The sequence below is a fragment of the Phoxinus phoxinus genome (assembly GCF_949152265.1).
Source record: "Phoxinus phoxinus genome assembly, chromosome: 21".
In the NCBI taxonomy this organism is placed as follows: domain Eukaryota; kingdom Metazoa; phylum Chordata; class Actinopteri; order Cypriniformes; family Leuciscidae; genus Phoxinus; species Phoxinus phoxinus.
Window position 1 is genome coordinate 10,786,291 of NC_136896.1, and position 19,881 is coordinate 10,806,171.

The 19,881-nt window shown below is 37.9% G+C and overlaps 2 protein-coding genes across 4 annotated transcripts in view; both read right to left on the reverse strand.

The window, feature by feature from the left end:
* The window catches only part of afap1l2 (actin filament associated protein 1-like 2), a 38,722-nt gene extending 36,471 nt beyond the window's left edge, over positions 1-2,251 (reverse strand). For both annotated transcript variants that reach the window (XM_079595158.1, XM_079595157.1), the window contains exon 1: positions 1,604-2,251. In XM_079595158.1, coding sequence (XP_079451284.1) covers positions 1,604-1,619 — 16 coding nt within the window. In that variant the 5' untranslated portion in view covers positions 1,620-2,251. The remainder of the gene's footprint in view (positions 1-1,603) is intronic.
* A 6,662-nt stretch (positions 2,252-8,913) lies between these two features.
* The window catches only part of ablim1b (actin binding LIM protein 1b), a 65,567-nt gene continuing 54,599 nt past the window's right edge, over positions 8,914-19,881 (reverse strand). The window contains exons 15-28 of one of the 2 annotated variants that reach the window (XM_079596218.1): positions 19,251-19,286; positions 19,006-19,135; positions 18,693-18,785; positions 18,369-18,383; positions 17,002-17,094; positions 16,677-16,724; positions 15,144-15,290; positions 14,635-14,720; positions 14,406-14,529; positions 14,256-14,314; positions 13,202-13,267; positions 12,643-12,717; positions 10,961-11,041; positions 8,914-10,506 (exon numbers count right to left, since the gene is read on the reverse strand). In XM_079596218.1, the coding sequence (XP_079452344.1) occupies positions 10,393-10,506; positions 10,961-11,041; positions 12,643-12,717; positions 13,202-13,267; positions 14,256-14,314; positions 14,406-14,529; positions 14,635-14,720; positions 15,144-15,290; positions 16,677-16,724; positions 17,002-17,094; positions 18,369-18,383; positions 18,693-18,785; positions 19,006-19,135; positions 19,251-19,286 (1,167 nt within the window). In that variant the 3' untranslated portion in view covers positions 8,914-10,392. Of the gene's footprint in view, positions 10,507-10,960; positions 11,042-12,642; positions 13,100-13,201; positions 13,268-14,255; positions 14,315-14,405; positions 14,530-14,634; positions 14,721-15,143; positions 15,291-16,676; positions 16,725-17,001; positions 17,095-18,368; positions 18,384-18,692; positions 18,786-19,005; positions 19,136-19,250; positions 19,287-19,881 lie in introns of both variants that reach the window. The other variant, XR_013795788.1, reaches the window with a different exon arrangement.

Below are 19,881 nucleotides of genomic sequence, written 5' to 3' on the forward strand. Positions count from 1 at the left end.
ATGAACTCTGATAGAGAGCTACATATAGCAAATTATCTGCTCAGCAAAAGAAAATGATCTGCTTATCTGCTTTTAGTTATCTCTATAATTATCGTTCTTGGAATGAAAAGGCCTTAATGAGAATAAGGATATCACACCACAGTTATAATGGTAATGACATAGAGGAACAATATAATTGGAATCAGTTTCAAATCTTCTTTTTTTTTCAGCTGATGAACAATACAAACTTTGACAGCCAATCAGAACCCATCTGACTTCAATGAGCTCTAGCATGCAAAGCAGCAATGACAACTGCAGCGTGGGCTTAAAATAAAACCAAACCTTATTGTGTTGGTGTGGATGATAGTTATTGTTATATTTATAGCTGCCATTCTCGCTGTGAACGGGCCTTTAGAATAGGGCATGTTGAGCAGTTTTAGGATGATTTTTTGTCCTTTTTGGGACTTGACAGCCCCTTGTCACCATTCACTTTCATTATTTGGAAAAGCACAACGTGAACATCCTGTCAAACTAATTTCGTGTTCCATGGAAGAAGGAATACTGGAATGACACAAGGATGATAAGATGAAGATATAACTTTAATTTTTAGGCAAACTGTCTCTTTAAGACAAATAAAAATGCAAAACAATCATTATAGCAAAATTATGATGTGCTTTCAGCTAGTCATAATATAATTTGCAAGGATGCTGAATATTAAAGGATCAAAGTGTGATATCTCATACACGGATACATTATAACAAATTAAACTAAAGTTACAGACTGGAATGTTGAAGTGACATATGCAGTGCAAATACCAAGAACTCATGAAGAAATAGACCTTAGTTAACCAAACGCTAACTAAAAGTCAACTTCACTAACTCAAGTTTACACAGCATATGAAGTGGAATTATGAAGTGAAAGCCTTTGTCTGTTCTGGTACAGACATTTGTATTGTCCAAACCACAGCGTCCATGAACTTTAGTCTAAACTTCTAATATGTTTGCAATAGCCACCAGATTATAGCTGTCCATTAATGCCTGGTTATTGTAGTTATTTTTTAACATTACACATTCAAGCGATGCTGAACTGATGATTATTCATTTAGAAACATTTCCAGACAGAAACATCAGTTTGCACAAAAGCTGCTGTTCCTCCCATACAGAAGAGTCTTATCTCAGTTTAGTCATGAAATATTAGGGGTCTGCATTCCTATGCATATAAAAACTTAAACCACAGGAATCCAAGGAATCCTGGAAGAACAATTGTTGCTACTGGACAGGATTTCCAAAGAGCGTCTCTCTAATACATGCTTGTTTATTTATGCATTCAGAACTGTAATGGACAACTAGAATACCAATACTGAGAAAGAATGCGAACTACACAAAGTGAACGAGCAAGAGCGAAATTCAACTTTCACTGGAAACTCAATTTCCTCAGTTGCATCCCTCTGGAGAGAGATTCTGGAGGTTCCCACGATCCGTTATCCCAAACAGCGAGGATCGGCAAACGTTGCAAAGTTAAAAGTTGTATACAGCGGGATGTTTTGGATGTACGGAGACCTCTTTAGACATGACAACATGCAAACAGACTCCGAGCGATAACTTCTCATAATCATTCCACTTACCTTTGTGCTGATCCATTCTCCACGCGTGAAGAAGACTTTCCAGTCAGCTGTGTTAATATGAAGCAGATGAGTCCAGAGCGATTTGTGTCAGTTTTCCTCGATTCCTCGGGCTGATTCTGAAGTGATGTGATGAGATGTTATCCTCTCCTCTCTTCTACGGCTCTTTCTTTCAGATGCGCCTCGCGACTGCCGCGCCTCCTCCTCTGGCGCGCGCACGTCATCAAACAACACCAAGTCAATTTGTATTGTAGTGAATGCTTTGAAAGAGTTGTGCAATCTTAGATATAGCCTACTGTATAGGCTACGAATACTAAACATTAGATCATATTTAAGTAAGTAGCCTAGTAGAAGTAGCGATATGCTTATAGCCATAATATATTTTAAGAGCAGGCTATTGTTGGATTCCATGGGTCTGTTTCCAAAAAAAAGCATGCGCTTTCTATTGTTTTCTGTGTAAACATGTGCTTGCCAGACGGAAGTGTTTGATTGTTGCGCTCGCATAGTAGGCTAGTTAAAATAATAATAAAAAAAATGATATATTTTTAGTTTTTATTATTTATTCCACTTCCTTAAAGGCAAAAACGGCCCCTCCACAGGTAAGCGCGGGCGCGGCCATTTGTAATTTGAATGTTTCTGGCTTCCGGTGTCATTAGCCTACTTCCAGATGGGTCTCAAAAACTCGTTCTGCATGCAGAAAGTCTTGGTGTTAGCATATTGCTAAGCGCTGAGAAAAAGTGTTCAAAGCACTTTTTTTGGAATAGACGCGATGGATGCCCATGCCCTAATAAACATACCACACACAAATGTTTGTAAAAAAAATAGGCCTAGACCGTTTTTAAATTGATCAGTTTTTATGGGTTGGTTTTTAGCATTGAATTGGTTTTTAGCATCCTACTCGGAGCAATAAGGACAGGGGTTATCAATATGTTAGATGTAGGCTATGACCTATCTAAAATATGGTCATCCTAAAATTTAAAGGCAGAATATTTTTCATGAAGACCCAATTTGTAGCTATAATAAACACGAAACACATGTGTAATATATTATTTGGAAAATGATTTAATCTTTTTTTATTTTTCTCTAAACTTTTCCATTGACCCCTATAGCACTCCTTGCAGCCACCTGGGGGTCCCTGGCCTGGGCCCCAATTTTAAAAACCCTACATTATAGGTGACATTAGATAGGACTACATGTGATTTCAATTACGCCTAAAGCATTCTCCACTTCAGCTATACACTACCCAAGATTAGATTACTTATTGAACTAAATGAACGGTTTACACTGAACAATTACAAATAAAACAAATATGTTTAAGGCACCACCTGATGTATAAAGAAGCTAATGTAACCTGGATATTGCACAATTATACATAACTGAAAAAAAAATGTTTCTTGAACAGACAGCTGTTTAAAGGGCTTGCATTCTTGCTGTCAAACAGGACCGTAAACAGCACAGACATTTGTTTAATAGTCACATTAAAAGTCAACAGATATGTGTTTTTCAAAGGCTCATTCATAAATGATTTCATACTGTCCTCCAATTATGCATATTTACATTCAACCAAGACCAAAAAAGTTAATTAATTAATATATGCTGGACTTCGTAGAGGCCTATGTGTTGAATATGTTTGACATCAAATTGACACTTTTAATATTGAGTGTGCATTACACTTTAGATGATAAAAGAGAAGATTTCAAACATTATACAAAATTGTAATCACCTTGGTAAATAAAATAATTTCCAAACTCACCTCAACTTTAGCACACCTGTCTGTGAGGGGTGAACAGGTTTTATATTATTCCTGTCCCTCCCGTTGGATGTGCATGCCGAAACATAACTGAACAGGTTAAGGGGACAGGTTAGTCTGGACAGGTTAGGGGTCCACCACAGCTGAATTTCAAGTGAAACTAACAGGAATATTTACATCCCAAACAAACTGGTTTGCTGTATAAGGACAATAATACAGGCCAGTCCATCAGGAACATCATCATATCTTTGTGTTAATCGGTCAGTGTGTGAGAACCCCTTCCCGTCTGTGAATGGGAGTCACATACTCTGAGAAGCTGACCCCTCCACCAAACCCCATGGGGCTGCAAGAACTTTCCATCTCTACACTTCCCTGTCAAGGCCTTTTTGTGAACTAGGGGATTAGATGCATAAATCATAATTTGTATGCAGAAAAATACTGTGTTTGTTTTCTCAGCATGTAAGTAGGCCAGTGGTATATAGAACCTTTTAACGTAACGCAGAGATGTAGACAGAGCATGTTAATTTCCTATGCAAACAATTATTTATACACTATTGGTCAGTATAAGAATTAAATAAATGAATACTTTTATTCAACAGTGATACATTAAATTGATCAAAAGTGACAAAAAAATCAGTTTTAAATAAATGTTAATTTAAAGGGGTCCGATAATGCACTTTTCATGCACTGCAAATTTCAGAAACTGTTAAGCCTTTTATGTTCAAACCAGAGTCGGACTAAGATTGAGAGACTCAAGAAGAAGTGACAACATGTAGAATGCAACAGGACATTTCTGAATGGTTAGTTGATTAATTTATGTTGCTGATGAGGAGCTAACTAGTAACTGATTAGCATATTCTGCCATGATAAATCGTGTTCCCAGAGGCGGGGTTTATGTCAATTTTAGGGTTAGTGATGTCACTAAACCGTGAAGAAGCTCTTGTAGTCCCTACCAGCCGTTTAGTCCATAAAAAGTGATTTCTGTAAAAAAAATATCTCCCTTTGTTTTGAACTTTGAGCGTCGTAACTTTGCAGATGTTGTTTATGCTCAAACAGCAACATTACACACTAACTAAAGTTTAAAAAGTGAAATCATAACCAACCACACCTTTAAACCTTGCTAGTACTGGGTTGAAGTCCCCTTTGCCTTCAGAGCCTTAATTCTTCGTGGCATAGATTCAACAAGGTGCTGGAAACATTCCTTTAGAGAATTTGGTTCATAATTACATGAGTATATATATAAAATGTATATTTATTTTAATTAATATTTAATAAATTAGAAATAAATATGAAATAAATAAATAAATCTTTAAAATAAACATGCTTAGATGGCAATTGATTCTGCAACCCTATTACAGTATTTTTCACAAATAAAGTAATTGTGTTAAAATTATATGAATAAAAGGAAACATTGAGGGCACTGGTAATCATATGTTTTTCAAATAAAGACAAGGTAACACGAATTTGACATACAGCACACAGTGAAAATGGCATGAATATGATATAATGGGCAACTGTCACTTTTTGATATAGCGCAGCTATTTTAAAATCAAGGATTTAAAGTTTGTCGATCGGGTCTCGAGTGAACCTGAACTCTACTCCTGTCTGCATTCTATTCACACGGACCGAACATCACGCACAGTAACATGTTTATATAGGCTATATTTTTTTGCATATACCATTTACTTACTTTGTTTAACAGTTGTATCTAATAAGATAATGTTCCGTTCTCAGCGCCGCCCGTCAGAAGAAGTCTGACACGCCTTCATAAAAAAAATCAGCCAAAATCAGCCAATCAGAAAAACGTATCGGCCGATACCGATATTTTATAAATAATGAATATCGGCCGATATATTGGTTGATCACTTTATGCTCAATTGGTACTTGATACAAAGGATGGATCCATGCTTTCATGTTGTTTACGGCAAATTTTGACCCTATCATCTAAATGTCGCAGAAGAAATCGAGATTCATTAAACCGGGCAATTTTTTCCAATCTTCTATTGACCAATTTTGTTGAGGCTGTGTGAACTGTAGCCTCAGTTTCCTGTTCATAGTTGACAGGAGTGGCACACGTTGTGACCTTCTGCTGCTATCCATCTGCTTCAAAGTTGACGTGTTGTGCGTTCAGAGATGCTCTTCTGCAGACCTCGGTTGTAACGAATGGTTAATTGAGTTAATGTTGCAATTCTATCAGCTCGATCAGTCTGGCCATTCTCCTCTGACCTCTGCCATCAACAAGGCATTTTCCACCGACAGAAATGCCAATCACTGGATATATTCTCTTTTTCGGAGCATTCTCTGATGGATGTGTGTAAAAATCCCAGTAGATCATCAGTTTCTGAAATACTCAGACCAGCCCGTCGGGCACCAACAACAATGCCACATTCAAAGTCACTTAAATCATATATCTTTTATTTATATAAAACTGATATATTTTTCCTAAATACATTTCCTTACAATTCCATCTGGTGATGCTGGTGAAATGATGCATTTGTTAAGGCAGCAGTCACTGTTTTGAAACAGCTTTAATTTTTCATGGATTTGAATCTGAAAATGGATGGAAAACACATCAATGTTGTGCAATAAGGGACCATTTTTAATATTAAAGACCAATGCGATAATTCTTTGGAGCAACAGTGGTTACTCATCTCTGAGCAACAGGGTAATCCCCTATAACTGAGTCAGTACTATACACACTTCCTTAGTTAATCTACCAGGTTTCCAGTCAGTATTCAGGCTCAGCTGATCCCGTGGCTTTAGAGGTGGATGTGTGAATGAAAAACTGTCTGCGGGACGTGTGTGGGATGGGGGCCTGACGGAGGGTGGTCTGCCTCCCAAAGTTGTTTGTAAAGGAAAAAATAAGGGGCGTCATATTGTTCACGCTCATGGAGCATAAAGGAACAATGTGAATACGCTTTTGTACAGATTCCAAGATTTAGATTCAAGTTCAAAGCCACCAAGAACAGGTAACAGATTTATGAAGAATCTGGAATGCCACTCAGATGCCTGAAAAGGGTTGAATTGTTTGGATGCTGTGTATCAGCTGGATGGTGTGGGTTCAGACATTGGCAGATCCTCCTGGCTGCTACTGTTGAAACACAAAGCACATTCCACAGCTGTGAGTCAGAGAGCAGGGGTCACTGATTCAGCCCCATCCGAGCACTGGGGCCTTTTGATTCAAGGACCTTTCCCATGTTACACACATAGACAGATACACTCACAAAACACCCTTACAACCTTGTACACAAAGAGGTGCTTGGGATGTGCCAAGTAAATCAGTCAGAGCAACGAGGCGATGAGAAGCAATCCATCAACGAACACAATAACTGACCGGCAGACGGATAAAAGGATAGAAGATTGAATACCTGGTCGGAACACTTCATATCCATGTTCTTCTGAAGTTCTGACCTACTGTGCTGTCTTGCTGACTGTTGACAATAACCCACCTTGGCAAGTCGGTGTAGCTTTTCACACAGTCAGGGAAAGCAAGCCACCTGATCAAACTCGGTTCTGCGCTCCCATGGATCCTCAAGAGGAGAGCGTTATGTCATGAAATAATATTATTCTGCCACTCCTACGTTGAGCGATCAGGTTCAGTCTAGCTCATACAAGGAAAAACAGTTTTCTGGTGTGAGAACGATCCATCGAGAACATTCAGGGTGGCACGTATTCTGGCAAAGCTGCTATAATTACCGCCACATTTTCGTCAGATTCAACTCAGCACATCCTGACACGGGCTTGTGGGGTCTGAAATCCAAGACCAGTGTATAACCATCCTAAATACTCAGTGAGTACAGCAGTGAGACGGTATGGATGAGGATGATATCAAAACACAAACTAGGCATGAACCAAATATCAGCACAGAAAAACATCTGAAATCATGTAAATAATGGTGCCCTAAAAAGCAAATCAAACCAAGCATGATAATAATGAGCTCCACAGGATGGGAACTTTGTATGTGTGTGTATCTTTTGGTACTGGTGAATCCGTGTCACGGTCTGTCGAACATAGAAAAAAGCAGGTTTTTTTTTCTTTCTGTTTCTAATTTGCAGGAGGGTGAAAGTGGTATGGGCGACCAGAAACACCAATAAACACTCATCTTCTTGCTTAAATACCTCCATTCATACCTTTTGGTGGGTATGTGTCAGTCTGTCGAACATGAAAAAAGTAGGGCTGCCTGGGTATTGACACAAATTTCAGGATTCAATTCAACCCTTTGCAAAGACCCGCCTCCCTGGTTACTGTTGCTACAAGTTATGGACTCTCACGCCACACAAGTTCTCCCGCGGTAAAAAAATACATCACGGAGCAAAGAGGTCACTGATAACGCAACGACAGAAAAGACAGATCAGCGTTTCTCAAAAGCATCGTAATCCTACGTAGATCGTAGAACCATTGGAACCAATGTGTTCAACTTGGCTCGTTGAGAAACGCAGCCCAGGTTACTTTTTATGAAACTAAGTCTCAGCTTTGAAATTTGTCATTTTTTTAAAGAAATTCATTCAAACAATATCGTTTTGCGGCTCTTTAATGTGTTGTAACAGATCCCTGTAACGCCTCAGTTCAAGCTTTATTGCGATATATTGTGACACCATATTGTTACACACCTAATGAATACACACAATTTTTCAAGTTCAAGTCCACTGACGTTAATCTACTAATTCTCCTGTCTGGTCTGTTTGTCAGACAAAATGGCGGATTTGGAGTTTTGATTGGTCAGATCGCCTTTCAAACTCCCAGCTAAGGATGCGTTCGATTCAATATCAATTAATTTGGATACAGGTAGGTCAATTTTTCTACTATAATATTACATGTTAAAATTAACAACTGATTTGTAGGCCTGCTACAAACATTTAAATTGCACAAAAGGCATTTTTGTAATAATAAAATCATAATAAACTTTTTAAACACATAAGAGTGCCAAAAAGGGATTTCGTGTTTGAACTTATAAAATTCACAGTAGGCTACTTTCTCTATGAATGTGTGTAGTATGAATTAAGTTCGGACATAGGCTACACTACATCTGCCTCCATGTTGTCATTCGCTGAATCATCCTCTCACGTGGCCTTTAAAGTGTCCATCGAATGCGCACTTCAGAATCATGCCGGATGTAGATCCGGGTACTTTTCACCTACTGTTTTATGAATAGGCTAGCCTACTATATTCGGACAGACTATACTCTAATCACATCGCCTACTGTTCTTTACTTCTTTTTATACATTTCTACTATAGTAGGTAGGGTATATTCAGACCCAAGCAGCGCATTCTCTTGCTCAACTAAGCTTTTCTACAACTACAAAAGTGGGATCACTGGTAACACAGTGCCATGTTTTGAATTCGACTCTCTGGAGCCTGGGAGGAGAGCGTTTTGGGAAAGAGGTCATACCACTGAGAACATTTATTATCAGGCAGAGAACATGAAGGAAAGCACCCAGGGATTTTCAAGTGACTCAACAGGCGGACCTCCCACTGTAACGGCCCCCTTATGGCACAGGGGCTTGTTGTATTTCATGTAAGGCGCACCACCACACACACACAGTAATAATTACATGAGACAAAATGATCTGAAGCAGAGTTTTATTACTCAGCAGAGCTTACACCATTTTCATCAAATCTTTCCCTCAAAAAAGACAGAAAAGGGGTGAGGTACACAGTAGGGGGTATCAAAACCAACTCTTCATTGTTTTAAAGTGACATACAGGTCTGTTTATGTAATCACACTCGTTATAGTCGTATGTTTTGTAATAGGCCTACTATAAAAGCACAATGCTGCAATAGACTATGTCCTCTCTGTCAGTAACCCTGCTAGTAACACAGGAAACCGCTGGAAATAATAGCCAACGGCGGCCCATAATACATACTGCAAGTGTCTATGGGAACAGCATTATTTATTGGGCAGCAGTAACGACAACGAGATACGGCCCTGATATCGAGTCTACACCTGGCACAAATGCTATGGCTACAGCTCCGACAATCCCAAGTCAACACAGTGGCAGTATTGAAACACCTCCGAGGCAGTCATTTTAAAGGCTGTTCTTGCTTTATTAAAAATAAAATACTGTTAAATATTGCAGAAAAACCGGAAGTCAAAAGTAAACAAACGGATTGTCTGAGGCCGTTTCAGAGCATGTCTGTTATCCTCCCACGCCTGACCCCTAGTGGTGAAATTTGATAATATATATATATATATATATATATATATATATATATATATATATATATATATATATATATATATATATATATATTTTAAAGTAAGTTAAATTTAAAATGTATAAGTAATAATAATAATAAACACAACCACCTCTTCTTACTATCAAAAATGTTTTTGATAAAGAACTTGTCTGTCTTGGGTGCTGTTTGGGCTTTGGCTAAGGTGAGAACATGCTTGCTACTTTACATGTAGGATGTGTTTTTTTTAGGATTGTGACGAGGCGGCAGAGTGCTGGTGGGAGAGGACGCGGATTTCAGTTTCTAATGCTTTCCAGAACCTCGGCTCCGCAGGTGGAGGATCTTCAGTAGCTCTCATTTCCCGCTTTTAACGCACTTCAAAGGTCTCGTTAGGTCCTCAGCAGCAGGGGGGCTCCAGGGATCCCAACAACTCCACCACCTTAACGGCCTGTTTAGAGGGCGATCCCCGCTGACAGCCCCGGTTCCCCATCTAAAAAATTATAGTCCTGTTTTACAAGAGGGCCAGGAGGGAGGAGGATAAATCTCTCTGCTCCTGGAGGCAGGTTTAATGAGCACAGGCACACCATCAGCTCCCCTCGCTCCTGCGTTCGGATCTAGGGGTCACGCGCACCTCATTTCGTTCATATTCAAACACTCACTCATTGTAAAGATAAAGATATCTATTTGGGAAAATAAAAATTTGGGTCTTTTTGAAGCAAAATAAAACTTTTTTTGTGCTTGTAATTGGATGCAAACAATAATAACAATAATAATAATAACAACAATAAAAGGAAAAGTAAATCAGAGGACTATAGCTCTAATACATCATATGAGTGACTGATAAATTAAAACATGCACAATCTGCTAGCTAGAAGAGCTTCGCTTTCTTCTTCATGTCGTTGCGCTTCCAAAGAGGAAGTCTGTCAAACTCGTGGATCTCCATCCCAAAAATGTCAAAGAATGTCTCGGGAGCCAAGTGGCGCTGGATATAAATGAGGAGAGAAAGAATATTGGAGAATTATAAGTCATCAGGCATGTGATCTGAAACTGAACACCTTTTCCAGCTCCCCATTCAATATGTCTATAACATGCTAATAATAATAATAATACATATTTTTTTAAAAGTATTGTTTTGCATAATAATATTTTTTATTATATATTTTATTTCTTACTTTTAATTATTAATATTTAACCTATTATTATTTAATAAGAATTTGAGTATTTAATAATAATGTGTATTATTTAAATGTATTATTATTGTAATTATTTTATTCTACAGAACAAATGAATGCAATTTGAATGTATTTGAAAACTCAGCAATTTACTTTCCTCAGATTTACGCAATTCACAATTTGCACAAACTTAGGTCACAAAATACAGAAAATGCACATCCTTCATACAGTTTCGATACAGTGAGGCTGTCGGGTGCTATTTACCTCCAGTCTTGACCTGTCCACATCCTTCGGGAGCTTAGTACGCCCTCTGTTGGCGACAGTGAGCATTTCATATGGGTACACCTTTACAAAAGGAGGGATTGTGTTGTTATGGAGAATGCTATGCGAGGCATTTGCCAAACACAATGAATCGCTGAAAGCAAATGGTTGAGGGAATAATGCACGGTCATTGCATTCTAATAGGGTACACAAACACCAACTCTTGCCAAAATACGACACTGCAGCACACGGTGCAAGTGAGAGTGTGGCAGAGCATGCAATGGTATAGGTGAGCTTTGTGAGAGCGAGTGTGAGCATGTATTTCCAAAGCAGAAAGTCTGTGTTTCTCAATATAGGAATGGGCTGGATAGTAATATATAGTTCTTTAGTGCAATATAGATACAGTTGGCAGCACAAATTAAACTGGGGTGTGTTTTAGTGCGCCCTGGTTATCCTAGTCCAGAAACACTCAACCGGTTCTGTGTTTTTGGCATTCATAGTGGCAGCAGACATTATATTGCATATTTAAAATAAGTAGATAGTAAATACTATAAGTAAATGTCGGAAAACTCTAAAACGCACCTAAACTTGTTTTGAGTTTTAGCTGGTCTCACAACTTTGTGGGCTGGTTTTATAGTTCAAGCTGGCCAACCAGCTAAAAACCAGATTGGCCACACTGGGAGACACATTTATACAGCTTAGATGCGCAAACCAGCTAAAGCTTCTTTTCTTTCCAGCTTTTACTAATTTACTAAGTGTTATGCATGCCGGTGCTTTATGCATATTGCACATCTTATGTATATTTGGTGCTCAGGAAACATTTCTTCTTATTATTAATGTTGAAAACAGTTGCGATGCCTGATTTCTTTATGGAAATTGGGATAACATTTTGTAGGATTCTTTGATGAAAAAAAGTTCAACAGCATTTATTTGAAATTGAAATCTTTTTACTGCCAATTTATAATTTTATAAAAGTGTTGAAAAGTGTATAAAATTATTAATTTACTTAAAAAAAGTTTGAACTGTTGTGTAATTCATATTTTAACTACTAGATCAGCTAATGACTAATTAAAGATTCATGCAGTCAGTGTCATTAAAAATGGGTTGAATTTTTCTATATTATTTCCCCACTGAAATGAATGGGTAATATGGTCACAGGGGTTTGCCAACTGTATACGGGAAGGAGTTATAATGCTGTTATTGCTAGCACTCCTACGGACAGTTTACAATCATGCCAGTTATTGTTTCTTGCATTGCTGGGAATGCCTATTAAGTTCCAATCTATTTCATCTTGCCAGTAACTATTAGCCACGGCCGATGCATAAATTCAGTCCTGAGAGAATCAGGCTTCTGGGTAACCACAGCAACCACTTTAACAAAATATTACCATATGCAACTGTGAAACCTCTTTAATGAGAGCTAGGAGTTCAAAACGATTGAATAATCTCATGGCACGGCTAAAACAGAGTATGTCATGTGATGACATCATTTCATAGCACTGGAAGATATGGAAGTAATGCTAGTCATCGCCTGTGAAGATGAGCCAAAACAACAGTCCTCCTGACTGACGAATCATCTCGATTTTTGGGAGAGGGGGGTGATTATTTATTGAACACAAGAGGAGCATTTAGAGATGGAAGAGAGAAGAGAAACAATTATTTGAAGAAAATATTTGGGATACTTGCTTTATATTCCAACATATTAGGCATAGACATTCCCCTGTCCATTCTTGTAATGGAATCGTGGGCATCTCGGGTGGGCTATAGAACAGAACACATACACGTGATGCGAATGATAAGAAAAGAAAGCAGAAACTGTTTTCAGGAACTCAGAACCATGGGAAATAGTCTGAATCTAATTCCTAACAGCTATCAAATTATCTCGAGGGAGGTGGAAACTCAACTATTCATGTGACGTGTTCTTAAGGGTGTGTGTGTGTGTGGGGGGGGCTTTCAACATATCAAACCCTTGACTGTGCTCTTGACTTTCCCCATGGCAATGGCTCAAACTCAGACACAAGCATAGCAAATGAGGGCATGAGTGCCATTCCGGTTACATGTAGCATGATTTGACTTCCATATGTGCATGACTGCAGATGCACATGCTCAGTAAACACTGCATGTCAGTCACATACCTTGAAATCTGTATGAATCAGAAAGAGACAAAGTTCCCAAATATTACTATATTATTAGAATAGCTTTTTTTTCAGTTGTTAGATGTGTTTTCAGTATTAAAACATCGCACTTTACCTCTTTGTCCTCCACACACGTCCCCATAACTGTTATACTGAGAGAGTTCTGTAGACTGGGGCTGGAAGCACAGACAAGATGCGCTTCAGTTTATGTTACACTGGCTGATATGACCATTTATTCTACACGCTCAAGTGTTACAAAACAGAGGGTTGTAGAAATAATTCACTGATATTTCACACACTTTGTGTGTACATTTTTTAAATGAGAGAAACATTATCTTACAAATTAAATCACATATTAAGATATATATTTTTTTAGTTTTTGAATGAAGACTCTTACTGTATGCTCACCAAGGCTGCATTTATTTGATCAAAAATACAGTAAAAATGTTTTTAATAATATTGTGAAATATTATTACAATTTAAGATAATGGTTTTCTTTTTTGATATATTTTAAAATGAAATTCCTGTGATGGTAAAGCTTTCAGCTTTTCAGCAGCCGTCAGTGTCACATGATCCTTCAGAAATCATTCTAATATGCTGACAACAGTTTTTGCACCTTAATATTTTTGTGGAAACTGTGATACATTTTTCTTTGATGTATAGAAAGTGTAATGAACTGCATTTACTTGAAATATAAATCTTTTGAAACATTATAAATGTATTTACTGTACCCTTTTGATCAGTTTAATGCATCCTTGCTGAATAAAAGTATTAATTAATTTACTTTTCTTTAAATCTTACCCCACACTTTTGAATTGTAGTGTATCATGGTTTCCACAAAAACATTAAGCAACATAAACTGTAACATCAACATTGATAATAATGAATATCATAAGGATAATAATAGAAATGTTTCTTGAGCAGCAAATCAGCATATTAGAATGATTTCTGAAGGATCATGTGACACTAAATACTGGAGTAATGATGCTGAAAATTCAGCTTTTTATCACCACAGGAATAAAATACATTTTAATAAAATTCCACAATATTGCTGATTTTACCGCATTTTATTTTCAAATCAATGCAGCCTGTGGTGAGTCTTGGGTAGTTTTGCATCCATATATTAAATAAAAGTAAATAACAGAATGAATGGCTAAGACTTACCCGATGGAGGCCATTTCGTCCGTATCCTGGCAGGGATGATGTTTTAACGGTTTGGGAGTCTACAGTAGAGGACACAATTCTTTTTTTAGACTGATGCCGGAGTAAAGCTTTATTTGTTGTGCTTGCTTTCAAAGTTATGTGGCATTTTACCTGTGGTACAGTTAGCGTATTGGGAGTCAAAGCGCTGGGCGGTCACACTTCGTACATATTTCTCTCTGTTCATCTCCTTTTCCATCTCCTCCTTCAGAATGAGCTTCCCAAGTCCAGACTGGATCTGCAGTTAAATACAAGACTTAAAATAAGAATCTCATTTTGAATCTCAAGTAAATGTATCCTGATTTAATGTAAATCGATGTAAAAGTATTAATACGCTCTTGACCTTGCTGAGATGTTCCTCCTGAAGTTGTCTGCGTTTCAGTTGCTCGTCCTCTTCTTCGTCCCGTGACGAACTCCTCCCATCTGAGCCTGTACGTCCCAGGAAAGGATTTTCAAATAAAACCATAAAGAAGGAAATAAAAAAAATTAAGATGATTGCAATATTGTAAACAAAAATGACAGCATGAGTTAAATAAATTATAATATAAAAACAAATCATGAATAAAAATAACAATAAAAACGTGATCAGATTGAGTGGTGTAATGATTTGTTGATTGGAAACGTATTGGATTTTTTAGCGTTGGCAAATCTATCTACTGTATAGCGTTCTTTGGATTTACTATCACCACAACTGGGTCTAGCCAGACGGAAATAAATTTACCAGCAGGAATCCAAGAGTTCTCAATATACATTGTTTTCGAGAGCATTCACAAAAGGCTTCCATTAGTTGTTGGTTGCTGTAGGGTTTTATTTGTGCCGTTGGGCCAGGAGGAGGCAGCAGCAGGACCGTACCTAAAGCAGCGAGGGACGGCGGACACGGCCAGTAGTCGGTCTCGATCTTTGCGGTTTCGTCTGGCCGAGGGGCGTGGGCCGCAGGGAACTTGGATGATTTGATGATGTCATCAGCGGACTTGCTTTGGGCTGCCAGGGCAGCTGAATCTGAATCGGTATTTTGGGGGAACTGCACTATCAGTGACGGCCTCTCAAAGGGTTTTAATAAGTGCAGTGCTGGACAATCAGTTCAAAGCATGACATTTCAGGATTTTTATATTTAAACATGTACATAAATATTACAAACATTTTTAAATATATATTTTTTCATTTCTTGCTCGTTTTTTCATAAAAAAATAAAATAAAAAAAATTCAGAGACAGTATCAAATGCTTTGAATGTCAATGGCCAGTACTGCATCTTATAAAGGACTGTATAAAGTGGATAGAGCACACATGCTTCTGTTTGCATGTTTATAGATTTTTATAATGTTAAGCAAGCAGAAAATGTAGATATATAATCTGTATTTTGAAACCAGTAAATGGCACAACTGTTCAAATGGTACCATTCAGTTTATTGAAACTAGCTTGATGTGTAGATTTACAGAGTATGCAAGATAGAGACCAAAGCAGAGTCATCTGAGGTGCCAGTGCATTTGTTATGGGATCTGGCAGGCTGTAACTCCATGCAGTTAAAAGGCAGAATCAAAGTTTTACGGCGGCTGTTAAAGAAGATAGTATTTTGGTTTCTTGTTGTGAGCGAGTCAGTTGTGAGGAAGCAATAAAGAAAGAAAAAGACTCAGAGATGAAAGAAAAGTTTATGATATCAAATGGTACTTACATGTGAACATGTGATGTGATCATAGCATCATTACCAAAAATTAATGGATGGATGGAGTCAACACACATAAACAAACATATATAAATAATAAAAATAACAGTCAGAAATAATGCTTGCGCACACACCATATTGACTGTCACCAAAATGTTTTACGGGATAGATTAGATAGATAGATTAGATAGATAGATAGATAGATAGATAGATAGATAGATAGATAGAGAGATAGATAGAGAGATAGATAGAGAGATAGATGGATGAATCGATGGAAACACAGATGACTGACAGATAGATAGATAGATGGATGGATGGATGGAAAGACAGATGACTGACAGATAGATAGATAGATAGATGGATAGATAGATGGATGGATGGAAAGACAGATGACTGACAGATAGATAGATAGATAGATGGATAGATAGATGGATGGATGGAAAGACAGATGACTGACAGATAGATAGATAGATAGATAGATAGATAGATAGATAGATGGATGGATGGAAAGACAGATGACTGACAGATAGATAGATAGATAGATAGATAGATAGATAGATAGATAGATAGATAGATAGATGGATGGATGGATGGATGGATGGAAAGACAGATGACGGATGGATGGATGGATGGATAGATAGATAGATAGATAGATAGATAGATAGATAGATAGATAGATAGATAGATAGATAGATAGATAGATAGATAAATAAAACAACCATACCATGCTGTTTGTAGATTGGTGGTTTTCTATACATGTTAATGCCTTGGTCTGTAAATTAGAAAATAAAAATCTATTTTTTAATGCAGTCACAAATAAGATGCTCCAATCAACCAGTTATGATAATGATTTGGGGAAAAGCAAGCCGTATGTGGCAGTACATGTACTCAGCATAAGATGTCATTAAGATCTACCATTAAAACAATAAATAGATAAAAGCATAAATGCATCATGGGGGGGAGAAAGATTTAAATTAAAGAATGGAGGGGAAGAGACAGAGCAGGAAAAACTCTAGAGAAGAAAAAAGAGATGATGCTCCAGCTCCTACCTGGGATGTGGAAATGTTTAGGGGTCAGAGAGAGGGTCGGGGTGGCCGGCCGAGAGGAAAGGGGAGAACTCCGGCCACTGGATGGCTCAGTGCCTCCAAACAAGAAGAGCAGAATAAGCGGGAGAAAGAAAAGAACAAAAACAAAAGAAGAAAAGAAAGAGAGAATAATGCCGGAATAAATCTTCACTGACGGAAAGATGGAAAAACAGAAAAGGGCTTCAACAGAGAGGTGACAGAGAGACGGATTGGACCAGCGTGGGACGGCCCCACGAAAGAGAACAGGTTTTGAAGGACAGACAGATTGGAAAGAGAGGAATGGTTTAGGAAATCAGCATGCAAATACTTCACAGTCAAGAACATGGTATCATTCACCAGCACAGTCGTAAGGTACACATAACATTCACACTGTTAGGAAGCCGTTGTGTCTGATGGTAATATGACTGAATATCCTTCAGGGCGGTTGCCTATGAGGAAACTAATGTAAGCATGCGACATATACACGTTCCAAAAAATAGCGGGCTGCCTACATAGACAGCATTTTAAGGCATCACATGTGCTCTCCTGCTGTTATAAAAAGGTAGGAATCTATGTTGCCCTTCACGGAGAAGGCAATCCCACAATGCACTCCAAATAGCTCCTTAAGTTCAAAATGGTGAAAAAAGCAAGAGAAATGTTGACTCTAAATGTATAGTATATATTATAATTGTATTTATTCAATACTAAAGTGATTTGATAAAAAATATTAATTAAAAATGGACTATGTTTTGCAATAATAAAAAAAGAATGGTAACACTTTACAATAATGGTTTGTTTGTTTGTTTATGCTAGTTCACAGTGACAACTTTTGATTTTAAAAATGTATTAGTGAATGTTGAAATTTAATGATGATAATAATACTTATTGTTATTTTTATTGCTTTTATTATTATTCATTTTTATGCAATTATCAAATTTTCTTGACAGATTTGAATATTTACTCATCTACCAACTTGCCTATGATATATTTAGCATGTCTGTCAGTAATATATTTTCAGGACAATCAAGCATATCCTCGATAACAACAATAATAATACCGGTAATAATAATAACCAGAATGACTAAATTCCATTTCGGTTAGGATGCCACCTTAGTAGACAGCTGCCTATGTAGGCACGAAACTGCAAGGCAGCTCACTAGATTTTGGAACAGAGTTATTAGTATAAGAGTATTAGTGATGTCACAGTGACTTGGTTTAATGTTGGTTAATTGACAAATGAATCGAATTCTGAATAGTCAAAACAAAGGACCAGCATGCATCTGAACTTCCACGGGCACCAAATCGCTCTACACAGTCAACAACAGCCACGAAGCCACGAAGCCAAGACATACCTATGCAGAAAGAATCTGTGGAGAGGACAGAGGGACATACACACATGAGCATGTGATTAGTAAACTGTGCATTAGCTTCAGTTGCATCTACAAATGCAGCCCTTGACCTCATAAGAGCGCCATTCAAGCATTTCCAAGACTTGTGAATTCCTCAAACAGAGCCGCCAAAAGCACAGCTTTACAAGCTAAAAAAATCAATCATCACATTCAAGACATTTCAGCAGGCCTGAATCAGAGGAGGGAGGTGGATGTGTGTCTACAGAACGATACTGAAAACTGAGAACGAGGCGAAGAGGTCGGGCAACCGGGGTGGAGAGGCCTTACCTTTGTTATGGGGGAGGAAGTGATGTCGGAAGGGGGAGGTAGGGCGCGTGTCGCTGTTGCTGGAGCGCAAAGAGGAGCAGAGCTTCAGCATTCCTGCCAGCCGCTCAGGGAAGAGGAACGGAGGAGTAGAACGAAGGGAGAAAAAGAGGATGGAAGGAGCACACATGAGCAGAGGAGGAAGGAAAAAAAAAGCTCAGGAGGAAACGGAAAGCAAGAAAAGGCCACGCGAGGCCAAAATGTGGCGATTTCGCTTATCCGTACACTCTGCTGGAATCCTACGGAGGCAGGATTGGGAATGGTTCATTTGACTCACCTGGTCTGTGGAAGTGCTGGGGAGACTTGGATAGAGGGGGTATGTAGTTATGGCGGTGGTAGACCGGAGAGCCGATGGAGCCCTGACTGGTGGATCTCTGAATGATGCGTTCCCTCATGTCATAGCAACCCTACCGCACACACAACATCACATATGGGAAGGTTCAACATATACACGTTCACATTTCTAAATGTATGGTTTAATGACATGTACTATAGGCTCTACTCAATGAACTAGCCTCTAACCTCAGCAGATGGAGTGGGAGACAGTGTCCTCGGAGACTGAAACAGAACAGGAACAAGAGCTCTATGTAAGGATGCATCAGAATAAGCACTAAAAGCTGGAGAGGAGACTCTATGCTGGATAGAGCAGGCCAGAAAAGCAAAAAATGTTGGATTAGGAACAGGAAGTTAAATCATGCCTACTGTTGGTATACTTCTTAAGGTCTGTGTGGCTTTGTATATTTGGTAAGTTGTTAGATATGAGTGAATATCACAAAACTTAAAAGAACAAAATAAGAAATTAGATGCATTACATACACAAATGAACTTATTTAAATAAAATTATTCATTTAATAATAATTATTATAAGATATTATATATGTAGTATCATAGTATAAGTAGCCTACCATTCAAAAGTTTGGGGTATGTAAGATTTTTTAAAATGTTTTAGTCTCCTATGCGTTTATTTGATCAAAAATACAATAAAAACAGCACTATTGTGAATTATTATTTACATTTAAAAAACAGTTTTCTGTATTTTACAGGTATTTTCCTGTAAAAGCAAAACTGAATATTCAGCAGTCATTACTCCAGTCTTCAGTGTCACAAGATCCTTCAGAAATCATTTTTAGTATTCTGATTCTGAGCTTTTCCC